At 45.8% G+C, this 12,485-nt stretch overlaps 1 protein-coding gene across 8 annotated transcripts in view; it reads right to left on the bottom strand.

The window, feature by feature from the left end:
- Positions 1-411: 411 nt before the first annotated feature.
- PTPN3 (protein tyrosine phosphatase non-receptor type 3) overlaps positions 412-12,485 on the bottom strand; it is a 106,185-nt gene continuing 94,111 nt past the window's right edge. For 4 of the 8 annotated variants that reach the window (XM_016130016.2, XM_016130011.2, XM_016130014.2 and 1 more), the window contains 3 exons: positions 11,721-11,866; positions 11,059-11,194; positions 414-9,341 (listed from right to left, as the gene is read on the bottom strand). In XM_016130016.2, the coding sequence (XP_015985502.2) occupies positions 9,264-9,341; positions 11,059-11,194; positions 11,721-11,866 (360 nt within the window). In that variant the 3' untranslated portion in view covers positions 414-9,263. Of the gene's footprint in view, positions 9,342-11,058; positions 11,195-11,720; positions 11,867-12,485 lie in introns of all 8 variants that reach the window. The other 4 variants (XM_016130020.2, XM_036238690.1, XM_036238691.1 and 1 more) reach the window with 2 other exon arrangements.

Genomic DNA, 12,485 nt, shown 5'->3' with positions numbered 1-12,485 from the left:
GAGAATCCTGCCTGACACAAGGAAAAGAGGCTCTCTGATTCTTACTTTTAATTTCACCACCAAGTTTAATGTTTTTAATTTCTTCAATACATGTGCATTAGTAGCGATATCATAGCCTTTAAAAAATATACAAGGAACGAATGTTCATGACAGGAAGTTAGACTATACCAATAAGCAAAAAGAAAAGGTATCCACCTACAACTCTATCCTTAGAGACAGATACTCTTTAACATATTGGCATTTCCCACCATGGCCCTGACTTTTTACTGTCGTCTATTCTCTCTCTCTCTCTCTCTCTCTCTCTCTCTCTCTCTCTCTCTCTCTCTCTCTCTCTCTCTCTCTCTCTCTCCCCCCCCTCCTCTCTCCTATCTCTCTCTCTCTATCTATCTATCTATCTATCTATCTATCTATCTATCTATCTATCTATCTATCCTCTATCATCTACCTACTTATCTATCACAGTAATATCCAACACAGCACTTATGCACCATAAATGGTCTAATTTTCCACATAATAACTCAATCTTCACAACAAATCCAGTGAGGTAGGTATTATTATTCCCAGTTTATAGAAGAGAAAACTGAAGTTCAGAAAGGCACAGAACGGTTAGAGAACACAGGTTCAGAGAGGGGAAGTATCTCATCCAAGGACTTGGAACTGGTAAATGGTAGGGAGCTGGGGTATGAATCTAAGCTGTTTGGCTCCATAACCTGTATTCTTAGCCACCACATGACACTGACTAATGTTAGAGTCACATAGTAATACTATTCTATAACCCGAGTTTCTTACTTACTGAAACCTCACAGATCCTCTGTGTATGGACATCTATGGCTCCCATGTTGACTTCCACAGCTGCACAATATGCTGTAATATAAATGCAATGAACTTCATTGAACTGGACTCAAATTGATGAGCATGGAGATTGTTCCCAAACGCTGTGTAAAATACTATTATAAAAATACTTAGCTGTAAAACTTTATTTACAAACTGTCTTGATATCATAATACAAGGCCCTTAAGTTATTCCCGTAGGTCAGATTCCCAGAAGTGGAATTACTGGGTGGATGGGTTTGCGGATGTCATGGCTTTGATATCTGCAACCAGTTAAGAAAAACTTAAACTCTCCCTCCTGGGGATGGATGAAGCTCTTTTTTTAGTTTTGTTTGCAATTTAGAAATTTAAATTAAGTTTACATACCTTAAAATTCACCATTTCAAAGTGTACAGTTCAATGGCGTTTAGCATATTCATGACATTGTGCAACCATTACCACTGTGTAACTTCAGAACATTTTCATCACCCACAGAAGGAACCCCAAACCCATTAGCAGCCACTCCTCATCCCCCTTCCTTCCAGCCCCTGACAACCTCTGATCCACTTCTTGTCTCTAGGGACCCGCCTTTTCTGGACAACACATGTGAACGGAATCATACATGTGAACTTTCGCGTCCGACTTGATCCACTTAGCACGTTTTCAAGATTCATCCATGTTGTAGCTAGCATGCTTCAGTAGTTCGTTCCTCTTCATGGCCAACTAATACTCCTTTGTGTAAATACACATTTTGTTTATCCATTCATCAGGTGATGGATGTTTGGGTGGTTTCCACTTTGAGGCTATTATGAAGAATGCTGCTATGAATGTCTTTTTTTTTTTAGTTCTTGATGGTATGAAGGAGAGAGGAGCGCTCTTCCTGAGATGAATGAGGCAGAAAGAAGTTAATAAATAAAAAATTTGTGGGGGAGGACTCGCCTGAGGCTAATTTACTTCAGTGAAAAATAGAAATGCAAGAGGCTGGAGGTCGGGATGTCTTTCAGGACCAGCCATCCATGCCTTGTGTTCCTGTGCTTCTGGACAATGCCTACATGAGACAAAAAAAAAATTTCGCCAAGCTTTTTGTTATTGAGGACACACTGGATTTGATACAAGAAATGAGAGACTGCTGAGGGGCTACAACTTTTATATTTACTTTAGAATATATTTATGTTTATAGGCATTTTCAGTTGTTTCTGAGGCTGAGTTTTTATGGTTGGTTTACAAAAAATACATCTTTTGTTTAGAAGCGCGGCTGTGTCAGATGGAAGCATTATTGTGTTTTAGAAGTACGGGAAAGACATTGGCTATCAAAAGGTGTGGGCTACAGTGCACATTTGGTTTTGGTCACTCGGCTTCTACATTTGGAAACACTTTTGTCACCTGAGGCAGAGATCACTTCCCACATCTCCCATTATAGACTCTGAAAATGTCAACTATTTGCCTTTCCAGCCTCTCTTACAGCTAGGTGTGGGCACAGGAACCAGGCTCTGCCAATGAGAAGCCGCTGTCCCAGGATTCAGAGGTGCCAGGTAACAGGGGTGGTGTGGGTTCACTTTGGTGAGGGTGGCAGCTGCAGGGCCAGCCCTGTCCAGTGTCCAAGGCAGGACGGGCCTCGGTGGTGTCAGTAGTTCGTGCCCTGCTTCGTGCTTAAGGGCAGTAGCAGCACAGTCTACAGGGACCAGCTCTGAGGTGTGATCTTGACATCCTTACTGATCACGTACATTAGAGGCGCCACCACTTCTGCCAGGGGTCTTCCTGTTGTTTTTGTGGAGCAGGGAAAGATGTTCCCTCTCTGTATTCGCAATTGTCTGCTTCGCATTAAGTGAGGGGATGCAAGTCAAAGCCTTTGAGGCATGAGATGTGTTTTCAACAAATGTTTGTTCAGTCAGACTCTTGGGCTTGCCATTGGGTGTTTTAGAAGAAACTCTGGACCTATTCCTCAAAGCACAAGTGAGAAATGAGTGGAGTTCCAGGTGAAGCCAAGGGTTTCGGCCCAGGCCAGAAACCCATCAACCACTGACGAGTTTTCTGGGAGGCTGTGGGGCAGCGCAGAGCATGACGCAATGGTTGTTGTGGCCTGTGTGAGGAAGCATAGTCAGTACTGTGACTGTGCACAATTCCAGGGGACACTGGAGATGTGTTAGTGTTATAGATGACATTGCCTTCTGTCGGGGCACAGAGGTGCTAAAATATGAGGCTGCCCATAAACCACCGGGCTGAGTGACGGGATGCACAGCTCAGGACTGGGTTGGGGTGGGTACCGCTGATGGAGGCCAGAGGAGAGCATATCCCATGGAGGGTTGTCCCTTCATGCTGGAGGGGGGCAGGGTAAAGCTACTAAAGAATAGTACTGAAGAAAATCACACATAATGCCTGTGCCAAGACCACCAATAGGCAGAGGCTGAGATTGGGACCAAGGTCGCGGACCTCTCCCCAGCCCCAGAGTGCTCCCCCCTTGAGAGAATTAATCCCTTCCTCATCTGCCTTGCCTGTGGGGCTCTAGGGGAGAGCGAGGCCCCTGAGAGTTCAGGCAGATAGAGGAGGGGTGGGGAAGGAAGTTCAGAGAGAACTGGATCTCTGATTAGAATTATGATAAAATATGAATTTGCTGCTATGAGCTGAATCGTGCCAAAGCTCTAACTCCTAATGTGATGGTATTTGGAGGTGGAGCCTTGGGAAGTAATTAGGTTTAGTGAGGTGATGAGGTCACAGAAGTAGGGCCCCATGATGAGATTAGTGCCCTTATAAGGGGAGGAAGAGACATTAAGGCTCTCTTCACCACGTGGAAACAGTGAGCAGTGGCTGTCTGCAAGCCAGGAAAAGAATTCTCACCAGGAACCGAATCCGCTGGCACCTTGCTCTTGGCCTTCCCAGCTTCTAGAACTATGAGAAATAAATGTCTGTTGTTTAAGGCCCCCGGTCGATGGCATTTTGTTATTGCGACATGAGGAGACTAGGACAACTGCATATTCACCTAGACAGGTTATTTTGACAACGAGATTTGATTACGGAAATCATTCAAATGGATTAAAATGTAAAGGAGAATGGCATAAAAGGCATTTACTATAGGCAATTGGGGTGCTCAGGACCCGGAAATGTCTACACCATTTAAAAAAGTAAATGTTCACGTTCAGACATTGCTGTGTGAGACTCAGACTGGTCACATGCGTGTCCCCAACGTTAGGCTGCGGAACCAAAGAACCATCTCATCATCTTCCCCGCACCTAGTTCTCCTTGTTTGCGGCACCCACACTCTCCCAGTTGCCCAGCCTAGACACCAGCCTCATCCTCGGCTCCTCCCTCTGTGCTCCCATCAGTTATCAGGTTATCACTTCTCCATCTTAAATGTCTAGGCTAAGACCACTCGTTGTGTCCTTACTGCTAGGATCTCCCCCCGGACCTCCGCCGCTGCATCCCGACAGGTCTTCTTACCTGGCTCTTCCTCTGGTTTGGACGATGACGTTGGAAGACCTGGGGCAGCCTTGGGAGAAATCCAGGAGCCTTCCTCGACAGAGAGGAATCCAGAGGTTTGGGGACGAACCAGCAAAGGATATACGGGTGGCTACAGATGAAGACTAACCTGTATAACCCAGGGGTGGGGTATGGGTGGGGATCTTGGGTGTCTAGAAAAAAGGTGAAGTTTGTGTTATGTCTCCTCCTACTCAAATGATGCTTGTGTGTAATGGTGACGGATGGGTGCTGATCCCGTCAGGAGCTGTCAGTGCTATATTTCAAAACGGTGGATCGGCTTTGCTTAAATGACATAATTGCTTTCATTCTTGTGTCCTGGGTCTAGAGCAGAGTCACTCTTCATAAATCAGCCCTGCAATAGATCAGAAGTCAAAGAATCTGCAGGAGAGGCTGCTGATCGTGCCCTAATAATCGTTTCCCCTTCTTTCACTTGGCACGGTGTTTCCTGTTCTCCCCTCTTACGAGTTTTCAATGGCTGTTTGCCTGTTTCTACTTCACTACTGTTTAAGGGCTGTGTTGGGAGAAGATAACTTGTCTTGAATTTATAGGTCATTAGACCACAAGAAGCCACCCAGAGCTGGCAGAGACCACAAATCACCCAAAGGTGATTTTAGCATTAGCTTCCTGCCCTAACTGGATGGGGTTTGGGTTGTCTATCTTGGAGAGAAGAGTGGGCTCTATGTGAGGCAAGAAAGGTAACTAAGGTGTTGAGCTATGGCAGGAACCACTAACTCTTCCTCAAACCCATTCTTTCCTTTTCTTTTTTTTCAAAAACAGAACTCCTGAGTTTCAATTAGGTGCATGGATTCTTGGAATAAAAAACTTTCCCAGACCCTCTCTAGTAGGTCTGACCCTGTGATTCAGTTTTGATCAATGGAATATTCAATGTGCAGATAACATAGCCTGAGGGAAGGGGTCTTGCTTCCCCCTCCCCCTCCCTCTCTGCCCCATCCTGCTGGCTGGGACGAGAGCATGGCTGGAGCCGCCACTGTCGACTGCAATGTAGAAACTACGTTACTGGGGATGGCGGAGCAACAAGTCTGAAGGAATCTGGGTCCTGGGGACCATGGAGCCACCCTGGCAGCCCTGCATGATAGAGGGTAAAGAAACTTTCTCTTTGTGTAAGCTACTACTGTCTTGCCAGCGGAACGTTAATTCTGATCTAGAATCTGCCACACAAGGTCAGGACAGAGACAGGTGCTGTGCATGGTCAGGCTCCCGAGAAGATGGAAGGAGACAGGTGGAGAGCATGCTCTTCTAAGACTTAATATTTTCTTTAAAAAAAAAAAAAGGCAAACAAAATAAGAAAACACTTCCAGAATTCAAGCAATTATTAGAATAAAAATGCCAACACACAATAATAGTGTTGCGTACCTTGAATGTTTTTATATTGATCAAATAGTTTTCGGTAGAGTCACCAGCAGAACAGGTCAGAATGAAAAACACTCCAATTTTACAGAAAAAAAAATATTGCTGACCAATTAAGATACTTTTTAAAACTACATAACACAAATCTTTTTGTTGTTCCAAACAGAACGCGAGTTATAAAGACGGCAGACAGCCCGGCCATCAGAATCGCATGGGTTTGGTTCCTTAGGCTGAGCTTGGAGTTTTTGCCATCTTTACTGAGTCTGTTCTTAAGCTTAGGAGGGCAAGAACCAGATCTGGCCAACCTTGTTTTTGTATTCAACAGTGCTGGGGTTTCAGGGACAATCGCTTGGGGATAAGTCACAGAAATGTAAATCCTTTCTCTCTGGTAGCTAATTTCAAATCTCTAGAATACAAGACTCTTAGAATGCTAAACATTGAAAGAAGCAAAGAACTCTAGCCCAGCCCAGCCTTCCCCTGTTAGATGTAAGGAAACTAAGGGCTGAGGGCTACACGCTCTTGCCCAAGTCTAGGTATAAACCCGAGACCTGCCTCTTACTATTTTTTCCCTACTGATACCGCCTCTTTTTGTTGCCCCTGGTGGATGAAGAGGCCTGTCGCCTGCACCCAAATGACAACTTCTGAGCAACAAGAAAAGTAGCAGGAACATAGCAGCAACAGCGACCACACTAATCTAAAAGCACATTTCAGTGTAAATTACTGTGGTAGGAATTCAAGGCCAGGACAAGTTTGTGGTCCATATTGCCCCCATCCTCCGACCCTCAACCAAACGGAGTTGAATGTTACTTCTGAAGTGTCAAAATACCAAGTGCAGGTCTTATAGAGTGACACCAGGAGGGATCTCCCATCTTAAATCAACATATTGATGCATCTAATTAGATCGTCTGGAGAGCGCCAGAACACAGGATGCAAATGCCTTCTCCATTCACACCCAGCCAACTTTCCCAGGCAAAATATTTACCCTGATTTTGATGTTCTTCGCTTGGAACTAAAAAAGACTTCTTAAGTATAATTGCTTAACGTATAGGGCGGCGAAGCAGAAATCTTGAGCTACAGAATTTAAACAGTGGTATCTATAGTATTCACGTGCATATTTTGCTCTTTTAGACAACTCTCGTCTTGTTCTTCTCCAGGATTTCATGGACTTTGTTCCTGGTAATATCTGCTGGGTCTGAATTATTGGCTTGCATGGAGGCTGAAAAAGGCTAGTTGCGCCCTTCGGTAAGCCTCTTAGAAATTTATGTGACAATAACGGCAGCATTTCTGCAACCATATTGAACAATCAAGAAACACGCAACTCTGCAAAAACATTGAGACGTCTCTCAAGCTTTTTGCAGACAGGGCAATGATGCACTTTTCATCAAATGGCAATAATTTGCTAAATAGACTGATGGCACTTAGATTTACATCAGCCCTCCTCCCCCTACCCCTCCTTTTTTGGTGCTTTGCTGAATTTTTCTGAGTCCAGATTGAACAAAGGTACTGGGATGATATTCCTTTGTGCTCTTGTTCTCCCTAGAAGAAAAGCAACCTTCTCTTGTAAAAACCCATATGATTCCACTTCTGTTTCATGGGTTTTGGGGCTAATCACTGATAAGTTTACTTCGCCAAGTAATTCATCCATAGCAGCGTCAGATTGTAGCTGATGAACACTCACATGCATAACATGATTTTAGTCAATCCTCATATTCGACTTAAAGTCCTTGGCATTATTTCTCCTATTTCACAGATGAGAAAATAGAGACAGTGCTGTTAATTGACCAGGCCCAGAGCTAGTTATTGATGATTGGAACCAGGAAACAAATTTCCTACTGCACAGCTCTATTCTCCTGCTTCCTTCTGCTAGGCTGGCATTATGCCGGCAAGGACGTGGCCCAGGCCCTTTCACAATGTGGGGTTACGGCACTACATAACACCTCCCTCCACCCCTTTATTTAATAGTAAAGTACTGGTGGGGAAAAGATGGGAAGCGTGCAGTATGCCAGGTCTGGAGATAAAGAAACCTTTATCTATAGAAAACTGCCACCATCGCGTAGGTCTTTATCCCTCCCGCAACCAAGCAACAACTACTCAATTGGTCCAGAGTTTGCTACACATTAAAATGGCTTCACCCCTGTGCACGTAATATAAAAGCATCCTTTTTCTATAAATCCCGTTAAGGAACTGGCTTAGCTTCCTCTTCCGGATACATAAAAACTGCTGTTTGAACATACCACATTAGAATTTTTATGTAATTTATTTTCTTTAAATAATAATTTGCTACAATCTTGTCACAAATTTTTAAAAAATTTAACACAGTATTAACAAAGGCAGAATTCTTTAGGACAATCGAAATCATGGTGTACTTCGAATAAATTAACATCAAATTGTGTTTATAGTCTGATCCTCTCCTTTGAAATGAAATGGAGACCATTGTAACTGAGGGTGAATGCACACATTTGTTCTTCTATACAGAGACTCATTCTTTACATAAACTCCACTGTAATCTGAATCAAGTTAGGAATCCTGAGAAACACTCACCCATGGGCACACACATACACACATCTACACACACCCACAGACAGCCCTCTAGAAGCTGGGTTTCCCATGGTTCAATGACTAGAAGATCTTTCCTCAGAAGGGCCAAAGATTCTGAATATTTAGATGATACCCCATCTCCCCTCAGGAAAATCGTCATGTTTCAAGTGTAATAGCTTGAAGTAGCAGCAATCCATGTAGTAGATTCAGTAGTCGATGCTTCCAGTCTTGGGTGCTGAGCGGACAGCGAGAAGCGAGCCGGGGCGAGCAAGCAACTGCTCCTACAACTAATGCATGGATAACAAGACCACACGGGGAGTCCTCGCCCGCAGAGTCTCAACTCACCCGAACCTACGTTACTAATCTCGTTCGGGCACTGCGTGTGAACCTGAAGAGGGTCACCGATGTAGGCAGAAAGCAGGGCGTTTGGGATATAATTCTTAGAAACGCGAATATCAGAAGCAGCGGGGAGAAGGGACAGAGGAAGGGAGGGCAGAAAACGCACTGCGTCCTTCGGCCTGACGTTCCCCCCACCCCCGCCATTGAGTACATTCATCGGTGTTTTCTCAGCATCGGGGCAGGTGAATGCGAACGGTTCCAGCTCAGCCTACAAGCAGAGAAAGCTCGGCCCTTAGAGTCCTATACACACACACACACACACATATATATATATACAAAACATCTAAGCAATTCAAAATTGCCACATCATCTTGTTTCTGGGAAGTCAACAGCGCTGCTGGTGTCCCCTTCTCGATTGCCCAAGGATGGTTTACAGGATCATGGCGATGTCTAGGGAGGAAAGCATTTGGACAGGCCCCAAACTGAGATCCCTTTTTGCTTATTTCTCTCCAGGGGAATAATGGGCCTAAACGATGCTGTCACTGCATGCGTATCTACACAGTTCCTATGTACATGATACCTTTTTTTTATAGAAATTTAAAGTGCCTGGGTTCAAATGTGCTCATTCCTTTCTCTCGCCACAGCCTACAGATTCCTCTTGCTGCTTCCAGAAAGAAGGTCTGTCCTTAAGGAGGATGCCCTTGGGAAAGGGGAATGAACGTTTTCACAGTTGCCTTAACTGGGATCCAGCATTTGGACTAAGCCTTCTTCATAAACACGAAGAATCGCTTCGCATACGAACTTGTACTGGCTCTGGAAAAGAAAGGAGAGCCGTCGTGTCACCAGCAGCTCTATGAACTCCGCGTCATGCCCCATATGCAGTTATTCTCTTACGGCACTCCGAAATACCCTCCGAACCCCAGCTCTGGGCCAGGCCAGACCTTGTGCTCCATGCCAGGGAAACAAAGTGAGATGAAACACCTGTGAAGCCATTATTCCTGTAAGATGAGGGGTGGGGCTGCTCCCAGAGAGGGACAAAGTGTCACGGAATTATGACAGAGAGAGGACCTGGCAGCCTGGGGCAGTCAGGAAAGGTAAAGGTTGTTGCCGCACGGCCATTCCAGTGTGCGCATCAGTGCGAAGGCTCCGAGGACGACAGCCCATTCTGAGAAGTGCAGTCAGGGCTCACGGTCCTGGCCCAGAACACCTGGGCATGGGAGGAGGGGCCGCACAGGTGGACCAGGACCGGGTCGCACTGGACCTTACATTGGGGGAAGGATCTGGTTTTGTCTTTAAAAGAAAAGCCACTAAAAGCTGCTCTGCAGAATATAGTTCTTTCTATTAATACACACTTAAGAAACTTGTATTTCAGTGATGTGTACAGGGTGAAAGAGAATATTTGCACTAGCTTCGCTGGCTAGGAAAATCTACCAAGATGATGCACTTAAAATCTTTTTAAATTAGCAATGAGGTCCTCCATACCACAAAACGGGGCACAGAACAGCCTTAATAACCTGATTTTTTTCTTTTAACCAGATTTCCTGAGTAGATACGAATATAAAACTATAGGAGCTCACGATTACTAGAGAAATCCTATAAACTTTGTCCATGAACCTAAAAGGATACAGAGCTGGCTACAACATGGAATTCCACTTCTCTCCTTGTTAACTCCTTGTCTGCCTGGGGGGTTTTACCTTAAAGGTCACAGCTCCAGAAAGCCTCCCCTGACTTTCTAAAGTCGGCTTTTGCGTCTCTGCCACCGAGCTCTTAAACTCCCTTGGATTTTCCCCATTGCTGCTGAGACTTATCATTGACTAAGCTGTTCCTCCTACTGTCATATGAACTTGGGTCTCTCCTGTCTGTGCAATTATCTGATTAAAAAAATATATGGGATGGTCCCCCATTTTGCAGACAGGGAAGGAAACTGAGGCTGGGAGAGAGGTTAAGGGATTATCCAAAGGTTGCCCAGTAGTTGGGGGATCCTGACTCATGCTCTTTCCACACCGGCCCACCGCCTTTCTTACAGTTCTGTGGGGAACCACAAGATTTTCTCTTGAGGATACTTGTAGTGTCAAATACTAGGGTGTGACATACGTGGGAGAGAGCCCACAGGAGGCGTAGGGCCATGTGAAACATTTGCTAAGCCAATAGGCTCATCTATGACAGGCTCATCTAGGCTCATCTAGAACAGGCGAGTAGGGTGGAACCCTTGGGTGACCTTGCTTACTTCTCATGAACAATTGATGGGTCAGAAGTCAACAATGCAGACTGCATACAGGGCTCCTCCCTGGCCAAGTGGCCGGCAGGAAAGAAACCATGGAGGCAGCAAAAGTGGAGCCAGTGAAAGCCAGAGGCCAGATGCAGTGGGCTTTGGAGCTGCTCAGCCTCAACAAGCTCTGTGACCATGGGTAAGTGACGCGGTCCCCTTGGTAACTTGATCTGCGAAGCCCTTTGCATAGACCTGGCTCAGGGCAAGTGCTCAAGAAGCGTGGGCCACTGTTACTATTTTTATTATTGGATTTTCACTCACTGATGTCTGCACCATCATGGCACGCTGGTCTCGCATTTTCCGGACAATATCCAGTGGGTAAACAGGCAGGTTTCTCTCAATTAGGCACATGGCTGTTTCCATGGTGACCAAGACACCAGTTCGACCTATTCCGGCGCTGGAGAGAGAGGAACAGAGACCTGGGATTTGCTCAGCCAGCACTTCTCCACAGCCCAGCTCAACTCCTCACCAGTTCCCACACTTACCCAGACGAAGCTTTCTTCTCCTTTAAGAGTACAAAACACACACTCAGGGTGTGCTCTCGAACTGGCTGAGAAAGCCTTTCCTCATATAGTCTGAGGCTGGGGACTTAAACCCCAACGGAGAGAAACCCAACTTTAAGTGCAAACTGTGCCCTGCATCCTAGTCACATCCATCACGAAGGTCAGTTGACTTAGAACAGGGGGAAGGTGAGGGAGGGACTTTCTTCGTCAGCTTTGTGCTGCACTCAGAGGTTTGTGCTTTGATAAAGTTCCAAATCTTTTGACACAGTGAAGAAATTAAGAAGAGCTTTGTAAAAGCAGATAGCGTCTTGTGGGATTTAGGTGGGTTTGATGTCTGCCAATGTTCTCTAGGCCTTTCCCAAGGAGTATAAGTATTTTAAAAAAAACCCCAAAAAACAAAAAACCCACATGCCCCGGTACCTGCAGTGAACTAAGACAGGTTCAGCGTCCACTCTCAGGGACTTCACATAGTTTACAAATTCCAGAAAGTCCGAGGAGTCATCAGGGACGCCGTGGTCAGGCCACGCGACGTACTGGAGATGTGTCACAGTGTGCTCTTCTCCGGTCTGTGGAACATGCAGACTGGCTTTGGTCAGCCGGTCCGGACGGTGGGCGGGAGGAGGACCTGGCCCCGCCCTGGCCTCCGGCCAGGGGCTTCTGTCTCCCGATGCGCGTTTGCCCTCTGTGCGAAGCCCTGCTGTGGGCCCTGCCGACCCCCTCGCCCCCCCTCACCTGCTCCCCCAAATGCCCACTCTCTAGGGCCGGGCTTGGCCCGCCCCCTGCAGGGCCCTCTCTCCACCAACCACTCTGATCCACAAGCTCTCTCCGCTCACTCCCACAGAACTTGCCGTTGGGGCCACATAGCACTAGATTTTTTTTTTTTTTTTTTGTAATGGGTAAAATATACACAATGTGACATTTACCACCATCAAGTGTACATTTCAGTGGTTTCAGGTACATTCACGATGTTGTACAAACCATCGCCACTATTTACCCATTAAACATCACCTGTTGGTTCTCTCCTACCTCCCACCCCAGGCAACCAGTCATCTTTCTGTCTCTGGGAATTTACCCCAGATACTTAAGTGGAATCACACAGGGTTTGTCCTTTAGTGTCCGACTTATTTCCCTTAGCATAACGTCCTCGGGCTTCATCCGTGTTGCAGCATGTGTCAGAATATCCTT

The sequence above is a fragment of the Rousettus aegyptiacus genome, unplaced genomic scaffold (assembly GCF_014176215.1).
Source record: "Rousettus aegyptiacus isolate mRouAeg1 unplaced genomic scaffold, mRouAeg1.p scaffold_m13_p_3, whole genome shotgun sequence".
Lineage (NCBI taxonomy): Eukaryota > Metazoa > Chordata > Mammalia > Chiroptera > Pteropodidae > Rousettus > Rousettus aegyptiacus.
This window is presented reverse-complemented; position numbering and strand designations above follow the sequence as displayed.